The 13,180-nt window shown below is 50.6% G+C and overlaps 1 protein-coding gene and 1 pseudogene across 1 annotated transcript in view; both read left to right on the top strand.

The window, feature by feature from the left end:
* LOC125436834 overlaps nt 1-13,180 on the top strand; it is a 42,460-nt gene that overhangs the window by 3,542 nt on the left and 25,738 nt on the right. The window contains exons 3-7 of the mRNA XM_048504172.1: nt 1,647-1,708; nt 3,858-3,912; nt 4,057-4,124; nt 10,064-10,100; nt 11,914-11,948. Of these exons, the coding sequence (XP_048360129.1) occupies nt 1,647-1,708; nt 3,858-3,912; nt 4,057-4,124; nt 10,064-10,100; nt 11,914-11,948 (257 nt within the window). The remainder of the gene's footprint in view (nt 1-1,646; nt 1,709-3,857; nt 3,913-4,056; nt 4,125-10,063; nt 10,101-11,913; nt 11,949-13,180) is intronic.
* Nucleotides 9,467-9,583, top strand: LOC125425670 (annotated as a pseudogene).

Below are 13,180 nucleotides of genomic sequence, written 5' to 3' on the forward strand. Positions count from 1 at the left end.
CACATGGTCACCCAAAAATCACCTGCACATCACGACTCATACCCCTAGACCAGGGGTAGGGAACCTGCGGCTCTCCAGATGTTCAGGAACTACAATTCCCATCAGCCTCTGTCAGCATGGCCAATTGGCCATGCTGGTAGGGGCTGATGGGAATTGTAGTTCCTGAACATCTGGAGAGCCACAGGTTCCCTACCCCTGCCCTAGACACATGTCTGAACACAAAAATCCTGCATCCCATGCTCTGTGGCAGCACAATGGCACAAAAATGTGGTTAAAACACACGACCATCATGGATCCTCCTGATTTTTGCACTTGGTCACTCCAAAATCACCAGCACATCACAGCTCGTGCCCCTGGCAGCATGTCTGAACACAACAATCACACATCCCATGCTTGTGGCACCGCAGTGGCGTGAAAACCTGCTTGGAAAACACAGATCCTCATGATTTTTGCACTAAGTCACTCCAAAATCATCAGCACATCACAGCTGAAGCCCCTGGCCACATGTCTGAACACAACAATCACACGTCCCATGCTCCATGGCGCTGCACTGGTACAAAAACCATATATATGGAAAACACGATTTTTGATTTTGATCCTTATGATTTTTGCACAAAGTCCCCCCCAAATCACTTTTTGGGTGGTACATTGGGGGGTGGGGAGGAAAGGCCTATGCTGGGCCCCTGAAGACGAAGAAGAAGAAGAAGAAGAAGAAGAAGAAGAAGAAGAAGAAGAAGAAGAAGAAGAAGAAGAAGAAGAAGAAGAAGAAGAAGAGTTGAATTTATACCCCCCTTTCTCTCCTGTAAGGAGACTCAAAGGGGTTTATAAACTCCTTTCCCTTCCCCCCTCACAACAAACACCCTGTGAGGTAGGTGGGGCTAAAAGAACTCAGAAGAATTGTGACTAACCCAAGGTCACCCAGCTGGCGTGTGTGGGAGTGCACAGGCTAATCTGAATTCCCCAGATAAGCCTCCACAACTCAAGCGGCAGAGTGGGGAATCAAACTCGGTTTCTCCAGATTAGAATGCACCTGCTCTTAACCACTAAGCCACTGCAGGCCTTTTTGGATGGCAATGGGGGTGGAGGGAGGGAAGGCCTATGCTGGGTCCCTTTTTGGATGGCGTGGAGGGAGGGAAGGACTATGTTGGGCCCCTGCAGGCCCGGTGGGCCTTTTTGAATGGTGTGGGGGGGAAGGGAAGGTCTGTGCTGGGCCTCTGCGGGCCTGGGCCATATCCCCACCTCCCACGTTCCATTTACCTTTACAGCATAGCAGCGGTCTTGGGCAGCCTGGCAGGGTTGGGCCTCCTCCCCCATTGGCCAGGCCCAGTCTGAGGGGGGAAGGGGGAGGGGTACGGGGCAATTTTCCTGGAGCAATTGTCCTCAGATGTCCCTGTTATATCTACGCCACTGACTATACCATGCTACCTGTCATTACAGCAGACGGTCCATGCATAATAAAAGAAGGGAGCTTCTCCAAGTTTGTGCAGAAAGATGTTCATTCACCCTTAAAATGTAAAGTTTGAGCTCCAGCCTCCCTTCAATTCAGAAATGGGGCAATGTAGAGAATAACAGGACACGTCTTGCAGAGGCTGGGAAGGACACTGCCCGGACATCGAAAATCACCAAATTCCATTGTTATGTTCCAGGAGGATGTGAAGGGTGTCAAAAAGAAGGAAGAGACCAAGGATGAAGCAGAGACTCCTGCAGGGTTAGTGGAGGGGCCCAGGTGAAGAGGGGCTTTGTTGGGGGGGGGGGTGGAGACCAGTGGAGGGATCCAAAAATTTTAGTAACAGGTTCCCATGGTGGTGGGATTCAAACTGTGGTGTAGCGCCAATGGGGCTGGGCGGGGAACGACGTGGGTGTGGCTGGGCATTCCGGGGGCGGGGCATTCCTGGGCGGGGCTGTGGCAAGGATGCAGCCGCTGCGCCGGTCCTTGGGCGGGAAATGAATGCACACAGGTGCAGGCTGCCACACACGCCAGTGCACATCCTGCTAGACTGCTTCAAGTTCTGCGCGCTACTGCTGAGAGGAGGGGCGTAACTAAGGCAAAAATCACGTGGCAAAATCACCAATTAGTAACCCCCTCTCGGCACACACAAATAATTAGTAACCTACTCTCGGGAACCTGTGAGAACCTGCTGGATCCCACCTCTGGTGGAGACACTTGGGGCATATAATCATAGGTCAGCTGAGCTGCTCAAGGTGCTGCTGAGTGATAGTACAGAATCTTGTTTGCCACGTTCTAGGAAACTGCCTACCATGGTGTAGAGGAAGTGGATAAGAGCGACTGTTCACTCCCTTCTTCTACCACAGTAGACCTCAGAGTGACCCTGTAAAAGGCAGTAGTTTCAAAGAGGGAAAAAAGAACCCCTATTCTGTGCAACTGATAGCTGAGTAGGTAGAACTCACTGCTATAAAATATGGAGACCGCAGCACTTGGTTTAGGTCAGTGATGGCGAACCTTTTCGAGACCGAGTGCCCAAATTGCAACCCAAACCCCACTTATTTATCACAAAGTGCCAACCCGGCAATTTAACCTGAATGCTGAGGTTTTAGGGCCTTTCCCCACTTACCTTAAGCCCCGCACTACTCTCCTCAAGTAGCGCGGGGTCCCAGGCACTCCCCGACGCATTAGGCTGCATGGCTACAGCACAGCCGCCTGACGCTTGCCGCTGTCAGCAGCCCCCCTCATGCATCCCTGGCAGCTCTTGTAAACGACGCCTTTTGATGACCTCCGCTGCAGAAGCATGCAGGGTCGATGAAAGACACTCCAGGCGTGCTTGCCAAAGGGATACCCCGCTCTAGGGAAAGCGGCCCGTCCTCTGACATCAAAGGGGATCGTGGAGAGTGGGGAAACGCCCTTAGTTTAGAAAAAACCGATTGGCTCCCTCTTCCTCCACCCCACCCGCTCAAGCAGGGACCAGCCTGCTCTAGCCTCCAGCAAATCCTGCTCGCACCGCGCTGTGCCTCTCTAGCATCTCTGCCTCCTCTGCACCCCCCGCCCCCAGCAGCAGCCACTCAGAGCACAAGCACCAGGCCCGCCAGTCAAGTCCTCCCTGCTCACCGCGGTGCGCGCACATCGTGCTCAGTGGCCCAGGCCAGTCTAGATATGTGTGTGTGTGTGTGTGGGGTGATTTTACAACAATCTCTACATCCCACCTTTCCTCATTGTTTGCAGAGGCTTCTAAACCCAGAGGCTTCAATATCCTGTCTCAGGAAAAGATATTAGTAGGGTCAGTTGAGGTGCGGCAAAGGAGAAAATTGTATGCTTCTGCATTAGAATATAGTCCTGAACAAATATTTATTAATTAATTAATTAATTAATTTATTTATCGGATTTATAAACCGTCCCATCCCCAAGGGGCTCTAGGCGGTGCACAACATTGATATATACACAATTAAATAGAGGATCACAATAGTGACCACACAACAATCAATATAGTACTAAAATCCATTAAAATCTATTTAAAACAGCGGTTAATATGAGAGTTATCATTCATTTTTACATGCAGCCTTTGTCAAAACCAATATTTTGTGCATTATTGAACATGATACTTTGATACAAGAGCATCTATAGTTCATCAAGCAACTATCAAATGGATGGGGGGGGGGGGGGAAGCAAGGCTAGGTAGGCACTAGGACACAGGTGGTCCGGCATGTTGAGTTCTCCGGCAGAGGAATGTGCAGCCCCACTAACATCTTTTTCTGAGACAGACTGTAAACCCATTAGTAGGTTTAGGGTTGCACTGTAGTTGATCCAATTATTTTCTTTTGTAATACACTGTCAGTATTTTCTAGTTCCAGTTTTTAACACTCTGACACTCTTTCTCCCCCTGCCCCGGGTTCTTTTCTGGCAGTTCTCCCACGTTGCGCACTGCTGTGGACCCGCACCCGGCTCCTAAGCACAAAGAGGTATGAAGGCTGAGCAAGAAGACAGGAAGAGATGCCCCCTTGAATCGGTTGCCTTGTGGCAGCAGAGCCCCAGGTGGGAGAAAGGCCTAGTTGTTCAATGTGGCCAAAGGGATCCTCTTAAACGTGGCTTCATTTGTTTTTCAGAAAAAAAACCAAGTCCGGGAGAAGAAACACCAGCGCCCTTTGACGGGGCCTCCTAGCCCCACCTCCAAGTAAGTGACAGGTGTGGGAAGACGCGTACTGGGGGGAAATGGCGCCTGCAGACATCCGTTCTCTGGGTGCCCCCTCGCTACACCAGGGGCGCCTGCCCCGCCCCCTCCTGGCAGCTGGAGAGGTGGGGCTGTGGGGGTCTTCTGGTTTGGGGTGGTCTTCTGGCTTTGGAGCTGGCAGCCGGGAGGGGGGGCTTGGGGAGATTCTTCTGGTTTCCTTGGCCCCGCCCCATGGACGGGGCTGAGGGTGCCAGAAGACGACAAGGCAGCAGGACTTCCTGCTGCCTTGCCCGTCTTCCTGGTCACGTGGGGGGGGGGGGCAAATCAGTGGCACCCAGGGACAGAAGGTTCCCCCTGTCCCTAGGCAAATACACCACTATATGTGGGTTAGTAGTTACATTCCCCACTACTGAAAAAAGTTAGGGTTGCCAGCTCTGGATTTGGAAATACCTGGAGATTTGGGGGACGGAGCTTGGGGAAGAAGAAGAAGAAGAAGAAGGAGGAGGAGGAGGAGGAGGAGGAGGAGGAGCAGTTTGGATTTATTATTTCTCTCCTGTAGGAGACTCAAAGGGGCTTACAATCTCCTTGCCCTTCCCCCCTCACAACAAACACCCTGTGAGGTGGGTGGGGCTGAGAGAGCTCCGAAAAGCTGTGACTAGCCCAAGGTCACCCAGCTGGCGTGTGTGGGGGTGCACAAGAGCATCTATAGTTCATCAAGCAACTATCACATGGATGGGGGCGAGCAAGGCTAGGTAGGGTCTGAATTCCCCAGATAAACCTCCACAGCTCAGGCGGCAGAGCAGGGATTCAAACCCTGTTCCTTCAGATTAGAATGCACCTGTTCTTAACCAATACGCCACTGCTGCTCCAGGCTAGGTTTGAGAACGGGAATAACGGAAATAATGCCACAGAGTACACTGACCTTGGTTGTCTGGAGGTAAATTGTAATAGCGGGAGATCGCCAGGCGCTACCTGGAACTTTGCATCCTTAGTAGAGTTGCCTGTTCCTGTTTGAGAAATTTCTGGAGTTTTGGGGGTGGAGCCTGGGGATGTGGCTTGGAGCAAGGAAGAGCATCAGGAGGGTGCCAAACAGTCCACCTTCCAAAGCAGCCATTTCTTCCAGGGGAGCTGACCTCAGTAGTCTGAAGACCAGTTGTGATACTGAGAGATCTCCAGGCCCCGCCTACTCCAGCCCAGTATAATGGTAAACCCCAAATTACTTTGGTTCTGGTGGGTTTTCCGGGCTGTGTGGCCGTGGTCTGGTGGATTTTGGTCCTAACGTTTCGCCTGCATCTGTGGCTGGCATCTTCAGAGGTGTATCACAGAGAAAAGTCTGTTTCACACTGTGTCTAAGTGAGAAGGGAAAGTTTAGTGTGGTATATTGTCCATGTCTCAGGGTGCGGAACCAACCATTAAGTGTTTGGGTAGAACTTGCCATGCAAAGGTGTGGTTGAGTGCATTGTATTGCGGCTGGGGTTATTAGTCCATTTTTTAAGTACTGGGAGTCACGCTTTGCTAATTTTCAAAGTCTCTTCTTTTTTATTGAAGTTGTCCTGGTGTTTGTGAATTTCAATGGCCTCCCTGTGCCGTCTGACATAGTAAGCTTCTGAATTGTCCGGAATTTCTGAATTAAAATGGCTTCTCTTCACCCTATGCACGATGTTCTTCCCAGATCCGTTTCTCCTGCCCAGTATAGAGCCAGATTTCTGATCCCTGTGACTGGTGTCTTGGAACAGCTCAATAAATTAGTGATGCACAGAAAAGCAGATGAGTTTCCACAGTCCTCGAGGCTTTTTAGCCGGTCATTGCTAATACAATTTCCAGGGCCCAGTCTCCTGATAGATCATATTCTCCCAAACCTCCCCACTCAAGGCTCATTAGTACAAATTTCTTTAAATTCCAAGGTAGCTTAGAGTCTGTGTGAGTGGCTCGGGGCTCCCTAGGGTGACACCCAAGCAGGCTGCCAGGGAAAAACTTGGACTCTTCCCTGTGCATTAAGAGCCACTCCGCTGCTGAGGGACAGGTTTACCCTCACATTGCCACCTGCAACGTTGTCATTTTAGGCAAATCGTACAGCTCTGTCCTTGGGAAATAATGCTGCAGTGGAGCCAGAACAACATCCTACCCAGATCTTAGTGGAGATGGAGAGGCAATGGGCTTTTTTGTCAATGTGTGACCTACCTGGATCACGTCCTTGCAGCGTGGGGGAGCGCATAACCAGCTTCTTGTAATTGGGGCTATTTAGTTAGGGCTATTTGGCTATTTCACATTAAATAGTACCTAACCTGCAGGTCTGTGGCCACTGGTGTGTCTAGGGTGGCACAAGCCAGGACACATGCCCTTGGCGCTGCCAAGGCAGGAAACCACTGCGCCCCTCCTCTGGGCTACGCCCCGCCAGCCTCTACCTCTTGTTGCTGCTGGGGCTTCTGCCAAGATTCATTATTTATTATTATTATTATTATTATTATTTTTAAGCTTTTATACCGCCCCATCCCCGGAGGGCTAAGAGCGGTGTACCTTCAGAAGAAAAAACAATAGTAAGAAATTAAAACAAACATTTAAAAGCAGCTGACAAACCATAAAAGCATTCCCTAAATAAATATAATAAATTTACACAGTAAAATGGAGGTAAAGCGTTTAATAGTCTACTATTGTAATTCTCCTCTCCCTCCCCCAAAGGGGGGGAGAAAGGCGTCCAGTATTCTAATCCCAAAATTCCCTCCCCTCCAAAGGGAGGAATGGCGAGTCCTGAGATGACAGCTTCTGGCCCAGGATGAAGTCGGGGCCGGGCCGAGGGTAGGGCACCATCAGCGGCTGTATAGTTTCCTCCAAAGGCCCTCAAGGAACAGCTCCGTCCTGCCACAGGCCCCATGCTGAGACTCCCTACCAAGGTCCCAGAGGGGTCCGGACAGCTGGAGGGGCTCAGAGGAAGTTCCACCAGGCAGGGGCCAGAGCCGTGAAGGCTCTGTGTCCGATGTGGGGCCAGCTTCCATTGTCAGCCGAGGGGCCAGAGGGACCTGACTAGGTAAATTGTGACACTCAACCCGATCGGAGAGGCTGCTGCAGGGGCGGTATGGGGTGATGCGGGGTCTCGAAGATACGGATGGTCCCTGGAGGCCACATAGACCGCCTTAAAGAGTCAATACCACCAGCACCAGTCCGGGAATTCCACCGGGAGCTCAGTGCAGCTGGCGCAGTATAGGATTCAGATAGCCAGTAGCCAGGTGGCGCTTACCTGTAAGCAGACGCTACTGCTGCATGCTGGACCAGTTTTAGTCTCCGGATCAAACGCAAGGGAAGGCCCGCGTACAGCGAGTTACAATAGTCTAATCTGGAGATGACCGTTGCGTGGATCACAGTGGCTAGGTCCGCTTGGGAGAGGAAGGGCGCCAGCCGCCGGGCCTGGCGGAGATGGAAAAAGGCAGCCGGGGTTCTATGGGCCACCTGGGTCTCCACTGACAGAGACGAATCCAGGTGGACCCCCAGGCTGCGTACGGAGGGGGTCAGCCAGCACCCACGTAGCCTGCTGCTCTAGCCCCACTGCCACTCTTTTCAAGTCTTGTGGCCCTAACCTGCCCTGTCCCTATTGGCCCTCTCCTCTGCATTCCCCACCCTTCCCTTTCTCTCTCCCAACTTTGCTTTCTTGCCTGCCAGAGATCAGGTCTGTCAGTTCTTCTTTACAGTTAAAAGCAATTTCAGTGCTTGCCCTGGATGCCAGTTTTGTAGATATGCTGCTGTAGCAAAATATAACAGATGGGCAGGTCCATCCACAACTCCAGTGGCCAGCTGCAGAGCCTCAGCCATGGTGCCTGCTGCTCCCAAAGGGCACAGGGGAGCCATGGGGGAGTTTGCACAAGGATGAAGACCTCCCCTCCAGCAAGTAGCAGCTCCGGCCACCAAAAGCAGTGTCCACTCTTTTTTTCTTTATAAATAAATAAATATATATATAAATATATATATGTATGTATGTATGTATGTATATATTTATATATTTATATATATATAAAGCTAACAGTAACTTTGTTAGTCACGCCCTAACGCCGAAACGGCTGGACAGATCGCCCCCAAATTTTCACATGACGTTCCTCCCTGTTCTGGGCAGGTTATCGGACCTTCAAATCATCGAAAGTCCATACCTGAGCCAGGTAAAACGTCTTTTTCCTGGCGCACCAGGCCATGAAGCTGGCTGTGTTTAACTGTCACCCTTAGAATGTTCGTGCAGCCTGTCCTACTTGGCCTGAAGGCTGGTTGGTATGCCCTTAGGAGAATGTTCATGCAGATGGCAGAGATGAGCAGGTGAAAACAGTAAATAGGTAATACTGTTAGGTAATACGAGTGGAAGTGAAACACATACACACTTTGCCGTGTGAGACGTCAGGTGGGGTTCCCCCCCTCACACATATGCAGATAACTTTCACTCTCTGTGCCTCACCCACTGCTACCACACAACACACATCCAGCTCATCCTCACACACCTCACTCTGCCCTCCCTCACATCCAACCACCACTTACCCACTTCTTCTCCCATATTCACCACAGCTCTCTTTTACTTAAAGTGAGCTGGAGTTTGCCTTTTTCTTCTAAGAAAATCCCACGCGGGGTGGGAGTAGAGAACCATCACTACTGGTCTCCGCTTCTTTGCACATGGCCCTTTTAAGAACCCAGAGAGCTGGCCTCGAACTGAGCACCCTCACCCCTGCCTCCTGCTGCCCCTGACTGGGATAGCCTCCTTGCCCCAGTTCTGCCTTACCCAAGCCAGGACTGTGCGTGTCAACCAGCCTCATGGACAGCGGGATTCGCAGTCTGGACAGTTTTGTTGTGGAATGGAAAGGGTTACATTATACTAAAAAAACAAGACACCACCATATAACAATGTGAACTGCAAAGGGAAGGAGGGATTCCATTTGACCACCCCAAAAGGCTATGCTGCGGATCATTGGACCTGCATGGACATCTGTATGGGTTGCAGACTGTGATGAGAAGGACAATTGCCACAGCAACGCGTGGCCGGGCCCCGCTAGTATATAATAAGTGCCAACTAATATTTGTTCCCTTAATTCTTCCCCCTATGGTAGCTGCCACCAGGAATATAAATTCCAAAACTCCCTTTTATCTCCTTTTTGCATGGAAGTGTGTATAAGCTTGTCGTGAAACGGGCTTGCTTTGCGTGGCAGGCCCTATTCTGCTCCCAAGCCTCTCCCAGAGGTTTCTACCTTTTCCTGGGCAGGTCAAGCTTTCTCTCTGGGTAAACCGCTGCCACCACCTGGCCGACTTGAGGAACTGCCCGCGAGGGAAGATCAGGGTTCCCCAACTTCCTTTCCAACCATGAGTCCCCATTGGTAGTTGCCTATGGCCATACCACTGAACGCACCCAATCTCATCTGATCTCAGAAGCTAAGCAGGATTGGGCCTGGTTATTATTTGGATGGGAGACTGCCCGGGAGTACCAGGTGCTGTAGGCTTCATAAACTTCATAGACTTACACTACTCAGGGTTGCGTCATCCAAATTCCAGCCTACAGCTCCCCCCAACCACACCCCCAGACTGCCCCCACTGTAGCGGAGGCGCAGAGATGCTGCTGTAGCATCCTGCGCCATGTCCCACTGCCCCTGGGTAAGCGCCTGGGTAAGTGCACCAGGGATAGCAAATCCACTAGAGCAGCCAGGTGCCGCTCCTGTGGGTGGATTTGCCCCCCCCCCCTTTAGATGGGGCTGTTAAGCACATACTGGAAGTGGGGAGGAGTTGACAATCAACAAAGTGAACCTAAATAAAGCTTTCTTAATGTTTAACAACCATTTCATTGTTTTATTCCTGGAACATGGCAGGTGGGACAGAACATCCCAAATGGCTACACCAGGGCTTGGCTAACCTGTAGGCTAAGCTCTGCTTGTGTCAGAGACTAGACTTTGTTTGTTTTTGACCAGACTTTTCTTTCCTTCTAGGATTCCCACTCCGAACACTGTCACTGCCCAGGCAATGGTAAGACAGTGCATTTGTCTATTTTCCAAACTGGGTTGTCAGCTTCCAAGTGGAGCCAGGGGAATCTCCCAGAATTACAGCAGCCTGCAGAGATTGATTTCCATGGGGAAAAAATGACAGTTTTGGAGGGTGTCCTCTATGGCGTTGCATCCCTTTGAGGTTTCTGTCCTCCCCGAGCCCCACCCCAAAGTCTCTAGTACAGGGGTAGGGAACCTGCGGCTCGAGAGCCGCATGCAGCTCTTCTGCCCTTGCACTGGGGCTCCACGAGCCGAGCCACCGGCCCCATCCTTGCCCACCCTGCACGCAGCAGGGCAGGCGCACCAACTGCCCACGGTCAGCTGGGCCGCGCCGCGGGCTTCCCCTCTCGCCCGCCCCGTTGGGAGGCTGAGGTGGAAACTTTCTCCAGCGGGGCCGGTGAGAGGGAGCAGCCAACTTCATCCTTGCCAGCCCTCACCGCACTTAGCAAAGCAAGGGCGGTGGCGCATCCATGCTTCTCAAGAATGAGCGCCGGGAGTAAAGGTTAAAAAAAAACCCTATAGTATATATAAGGTAATTTATCTTTATTTTAAATGTCAAAAATTATTTGCGGCTCCAAGTGTTTTCTTTTCCTGTGGAAAACGGGTCCAAATGGCTCATTGAGTGTTAAAGGTTCCCTACCCCTGCTCTAGTAGGTTCTAGAGCCTAGAGTTGGCAACCATACAACCCCTGCCCACTGGTGGCCAGGGGGGACCTCTGAGCTTTATCTCTGAGCAGTAGGCATTGCAGCACAATGAAGCATCAGGGAGGTAGGCCAGTGGCATTGCCAATAGGAGGACCAAGTCCCTCTGATATAGGTTCCTACTCCCAGTTCCTGCCCTGCCGAGTTCTGAAAGTTGGGACAATGGGGCGGGGGAATGGGACAGCAACTCTTGACATTATGCACAATGTGGAATCTACATCACTTTCAGCACAAAACGGAAAATGATGTCATCATGTCCAGGCCATGCTGTAGCATTCGCACCCAAAGGTCAAGAATATACAAATGAAGGGCCACAAATTACAAAATGTATATACAGTATTGTGTGTGTGTGTGTGTGTGTGTGTGTGTGTGCATGCGTGTTTATACATACATACATACATACATACATACATACATACATACATACATACATACATACATACATACATACATACATACATACATACATACATACATACATACATACATACATACATACATACATACATACATGTTAAGGGCCCATAATAGCCTACATTACAAATATTTGCTTGCCCATACATAAGAACATAAGAACAAGCCAGCTGGATCAGACCAAAGTCCATCTAGTCCAGCTCTCTGCTACTCGCAGTGGCCCACCAGGTGCCTTTGGGAGCTCACATGTAGGATGTGAACGCAATGGCCTTCTGCGGCTGTTGCTCCCGAGCACCTGGACTGTTAAGGCATTTGCAATCTCAGATCACAGAGGATCAAGATTGATAGCCATAAATCGACTTCTCCTCCATAAATCTGTCCAAGCCCCTTTTAAAGCTATCCAGGTTATACATAAAACAAATGGGTACAATGAGTAATATTTTTATTATTTTGTAATTAGTGCCCCTTCGTTTATATTTTCTTCTACTTAATTTCATTCCTATAGGGTTAAATTTTGTTCCACTTCTTTGTTAGTGCTCTGGAACTCGTTCCAAACCCCATGGAGACTTTGCTTGCATCTTTAAGAACTTGGATGTGGAATATGTAGCAAAAAAACCCCTGAAATGCTCTTGTGTTTCTAGAAACCAGTCTAACCAATTTCCCCTGTACATGTTATTGCAGAAGAAATCATGGGAAGACCGCAGAAAAGCTTCGAGGTATGGAACAGCGGGGGCTCTGGGTTGCTGCACCCTCTCTGAAATGAACAGAAAGATGTGCAAATGTTGGTCAAAGCATAGAAATAAAGACAGCATTCTTATGACAGAAAAAAGCCAGGACCTTGCAGAGAGGGGGCACATATTTCCCTCTACCCTGGAGGTTCAACTATTACATGCTTTGGAGCTGATTTATTTTAGGGAGCACATATTCCCTGACCTATTTTCACCTCTTGCTCCCAGATGCATAATGCTGTTAAAAGCTCTGCTCCATGACCTGAAAGAGCCCTTGGAGGATTGGCTAACTGAGTTTCGGGATGTACTTTTTTTTCTGACAGATTCCCCCTATGGAAAGTAGAGTCTGGGAACATACAGAATTAGGGGTGCCAGCTTCCAGGTGAGAATAGGGAATCCCCCAGCTCATTCCCCAGGCTACAGAGATCAGTTTCCCTGGAGAAAATGGATGCTATGGAGGCTGTGGTCTATGGCCTTGTACCCCACTGAGGTCCCAAGTCAGTCCTAGTTGGGATCCCAAGAAAATATTGGTAACAAGGTCTCCTATGGTGGTGGGATTCCAAACTGTGGCATAGCCAGGCCTTAATGGGAGCTAGGGCGGGGCAAAATGATGGGGTGTGGCCGGGCATTCCAGGGCGTGGGCTGTGGCAAGGATGCAGTCAGCTTTCAAGTGCCTCGTCCCTTGGGCCAGAAACTTTAATGCACGAGGCGCATGGGCTGCCACATACTTGCTTCAGCACCTCCTGCTAGACTGCTTTCCAGAGTTCCCCTCAGGGCAATGCTTACTGCTGGAGGAGGAGGGGCGTAACTAAGGCAAAAATCACGTGGCAAAATCACCAACTAGTAACCCCCTCTCGGCACACACAAATAATTAGTAGCCTACTCTCGGGAACCTGTGAGAACCTGCTGGATCCCACCTCTGTCCCAGGCCTCCCCAGGCTCCAACCCCAAATCTCTAGGAGTTTCCAAAACTGTATCTGGCTACCCTACCCCATCCCCTGCTGTTGCTCAGGGGGTCTTAGTGACCCTACCCCCAGTGGCATATCTGCCTGAGAACATGGGGTAACATGAGGCAGCAGGACGTGGTGGGGCCGACTCTTTGGCCTCCCTCGGCCCAGCCCATGTCATCCTGCTGCCTCATCTTTGACCTCCCTCGCCCCTGCCCATGTCATTGAAGATATGGCAGCAGGACAATGTGGTCCGGGGCCAAAGACAGGAGA

This window comes from Sphaerodactylus townsendi, linkage group LG01, assembly GCF_021028975.2.
Source record: "Sphaerodactylus townsendi isolate TG3544 linkage group LG01, MPM_Stown_v2.3, whole genome shotgun sequence".
Taxonomy (NCBI): Eukaryota; Metazoa; Chordata; class Lepidosauria; order Squamata; family Sphaerodactylidae; genus Sphaerodactylus; species Sphaerodactylus townsendi.